This window comes from Salvelinus sp. IW2-2015, unplaced genomic scaffold, assembly GCF_002910315.2.
Source record: "Salvelinus sp. IW2-2015 unplaced genomic scaffold, ASM291031v2 Un_scaffold4107, whole genome shotgun sequence".
In the NCBI taxonomy this organism is placed as follows: Eukaryota; Metazoa; Chordata; class Actinopteri; order Salmoniformes; family Salmonidae; genus Salvelinus; species Salvelinus sp. IW2-2015.
This window is the reverse complement of record NW_019945379.1, coordinates 33,088-36,996: the sequence shown is the minus strand read 5'-3', so window position 1 is coordinate 36,996 and position 3,909 is coordinate 33,088. Positions and strand designations below refer to the sequence as shown.

At 36.9% G+C, this 3,909-nt stretch overlaps 1 protein-coding gene across 1 annotated transcript in view; it reads left to right on the top strand.

The window, feature by feature from the left end:
* LOC139026199 (ribonuclease inhibitor-like) overlaps positions 1-3,909 on the top strand; it is a 20,097-nt gene that overhangs the window by 4,994 nt on the left and 11,194 nt on the right. The window contains exons 2-3 of the mRNA XM_070441489.1: positions 92-265; positions 2,263-2,436. Coding sequence (XP_070297590.1) covers positions 92-265; positions 2,263-2,436 — 348 coding nt within the window. The remainder of the gene's footprint in view (positions 1-91; positions 266-2,262; positions 2,437-3,909) is intronic.

The following is a 3,909-nucleotide window of genomic DNA, read 5'->3' as shown; positions in this document are numbered from 1 at the left end:
AGAGCACTGTAAGTTCTGTTATTGAGTTGATGTTTACAGTATCATTATAATGAAGGATTTGTATATCTAACAGATTATCTCCTCTCTCCAGACTGGATGGCTGTGAACTCACATATAAATCCTGTGAGACTCTGGCCTCAGCTCTGCAGACACCAAACTCCCCCCTGAGAGAACTGGACCCCAGCTATAATAACCTGGGAGACAGAGGAGTGGAGCTGCTCTGTGTTGGACTAACCAGTCCACTCTGCAACATACAGACACTAGTGTGAGTTAACTTTCTTCAGTATCCACTGTGAGTTCATATATTTTGTATGTAGTTAGTATGTGTGTGTTTTTAACATTATTTGAACATCTTGGTAAATATGCAGAAACGTACATCAAATGTGATAAACATATAAAACTAAGGTTAAATATCTTAAGTGAGTTAGTATGTTTTCAACATTGGTTAATCATGTGTACTTCCATTTTTGTCTCTTGCTCCCTCTTAGTGAATAGGGGGCGCTGTTTTCACTTTGGGAAAAAATCGTGCCCAAATTAAACGGCCTCGTACTCTGTTCTAGATCATACGATATGCATATTATTATTACTATTGGATAGAAAACACTCTGAAGTTTCTAAAACTGTTTGAATTATATCTGTGAGTAAAACAGAACTCATTTGGCAGCAAACTTCCAAACAGGAAGTGAAAATTCTGAAAATGGGGCTCTGTGTMAGGCCTTGCCTATTCAATTGCCTTTTATTTATGGATCTGTATGCACTTCATACGCCTTCCACTAGATGTCAACAGGCAGTAGAATGTTGAATGGGGTGTCTAGCTTGATGTGAGACCGAATGAGAGCTTTTGGAGTGACAGGTCCGCCCTATTGGCAGTATTCAGCTGCGCACCAGAGAACACCACATTGTCTTCTGAAATGSGTTAGGTATACACGACGAAATGCGCCGTCTTGGACTTTATTGGATACATATGAGGAAAACATCATAAAGATGGATTTTCAACCGAGTTTGACCAGTTTATTCAACGTTTATTGTGACTTTTGGAATTTTTCGTTCCATGCGCGGAATTTTTCGTTCCAAGAGTTGATGGACATATGCCCTCCACAATGCTAGCCAAAGTTGCTAATTCGACAGAAGAAATGGACATTCTAAAACAAAACAACGATTTATTGTGGAACTAGGACTCCTTGCACTACATTCTGATGGAAGATCATCAAAGGTAAGAGAATATTTATGRTGTTATTTCGTATTTTTGTGGAATATGTTGGCTCCAACATGGCGGAGAATTGCTGGGTGCTGTCTCAGAATATTGCATGCTGTACTTTGTACTAAAGTTATTTTTTTAAATCTAACACAGCGGTTGCATTAAGAACCAGTGTATCTTTCATTTGCTGTACAACATGTATATTTTAGTAAAGTTTATGATGAGTTTTTTGGTTAGATTACGTGACTGTCCAAAATTTCTCCGGACAATTTGGTGCATTATGGCGCCGTATTCACAATGTAAGAACCAGGATTTGTAGCTATAAATATGCACATTTTCGAACCAACATAAATGTATTGTATAACATGGTGGTGAGCTAACTAAATATATATTGTGTTTTCGCTGTAAAACACTTAAAAAAAAACGGAATATTGGCTGGATTCACAAGATGTTTATCTTTCATTTGCTGTACAACATGTATATTTTCATAAATGTTTTATGATGAGTATTTTATGTATTTCACGTTACTCTCTGTAATTATTCTGGCTGTTTTGGTGCTATTTTGACGGTGGCTGCAATGTAAAACTACGATTTATACCTATAAATATGCACATTTTAAAACAAAACATAAATGTATTGGTATAACATGATGTTATAAGACTGTCATCTGATGAAGTTGTTCAAAGGTTAGTGATTAATTTTATCTCTATTTGTGGGTTTTGTGAAAGCTATGTTTGCGGTGAAAACATGGCGTTGTGTGTTTGGCTATTGTGGTGAGCTAACATAAAGATATATTGTGTTTTCGCTGTAAAACATTTTAAAAATCGGACATGTTGGCTGGATTCACAAGATGTTTATCTTTCATTTGCTGTATTGGACTTGTTAATGTGTGGAAGTTAAATATTTCCAAAAAATATTTTTGAATTTCGCGCACTGCGAAGGCAGCGGAATGTTGTGGGTGTTCCGCTAGCGGAACCCCGGGGCGAGAAAGGTTAATTAATGTATCTCATTATTCTTAAAGCTTTGCATATTTAACAGTGTATCACCATATCTCCTCTCTCCAGACTGGATGGCTGTAAGCTCACATATAAATCCTGTGAGACTCTGACCTCAGCTCTGCAGACACCAAACTCCCCCCTGAGAGAACTGGACCTCAGCATCAATGACCTGAGAGACAGAGGAGTGGAGCTGCTCTGTGTTGGACTAACCAGTCCACTCTGCAACATACAGACACTTGTGTGAGTTAAATATCTTCAGTATCCACTGTGAGTTGATATATTTTGTATGTAGTTAGTATATGTGTGTTTTTAACATTATTTGAACATCTTGGTAAATATGCAGAAACCTACATCACAAGTGATAAATATATCAAACTATATCAAGGTTAAATATCTTGAGTGAGTTTGTGTTTTTAGAAAAAATATAAACTACTGGAACCAAGACTTCAAAATAACTGATATTGGAACAAGATGGAGGGAATGTTGGAACATAAATAACACAATTACAGTTAACAAGAATGTATGTTTAATCCAGTACAAACTAATGTATAGAATTTATTACACAAGACAACATTCACAAATTCTACAGCACAACGACAGAGTCGTGTCTTAAGTRTAAAACTAACATTGAGTCAATAATTCATGCTTTCTGGGAATGYTATAATTCCWAAAGTTATGGGCGGAGTTAGAAGTTGTCTGTCAGAAGTATTACAACGTAAACATACTTTTAATCCGTCTTTCTGCATATTTCATGACATGGCATATGGGGGGTGTAGTGAGATACCCGATGTCGTGTCTTTACAATGGATTATATGATATATAACATGCTATTTTATCAAATCAATTCTCTGTAATTAATATTACCTGATTAAACTAATCRTGTAAATGTAATTAACTAGGAAGTTGGGGCACCACGGAAGAATGTTTATAGAGCTGTTGTCTTCCGAATAAACTGATATGATGACTKGTTACACAAAGAAAGGGGTTGGGTTTGAATGAAAGAGCGGGAAGACTGAGGAACAAATGGATTGGGTCTCTATCGGTCCTCATGAAGCTATGCTATCGTAAATACAGAATCTTATGCATTCTAAATAACCGCCCATTCGGAAAAGGATAATGCAAGAAATATATTTACTCTGAGCTGCGCTTCGATAGATTGGTCGAAGATGGAAGGCTGGGTGGTGCAGCAGAGATCTCCTTTGTCCTTTGAATAATATTTCTGGGCTGATACGTTGTAGTCTGTCGTCTTGTGGTAGAACGGATACGTTGTAGTACCCTGTCTTTCTGAAGAGATTGTTCGTAGTATTAATGACTATGATGTCAGATCAGTTGTCGTCTGAGACATTATTACTGATGACAGGACGACAAACTGTATCTTGGAAAGTCTACACGTTCTAGTTATCAGATCCACATGGAATTGTTGTGCAATTTAAATATTTAAATATGAAACTATTTGTGAAATGATTAATGTAATTTTAGTTTTTAAAGCGAGAGAACTGTTTTCATAAGTAAAATATGCTCAATCAGTGGCCACACCCACGTCAACAGGCATTGGTTGGAAATGATGAACAAACCCCTTTTCTACATTTCTATAAACCCAATTCACGGCGAACTAAGCCAACCTCAGCGTGAGCTCTGGTTGCGAATGGTTGAACGACTACAACCTAACGAAATTAACATTGTTTTCCCAATGACGTGAGGACTTATTGTATC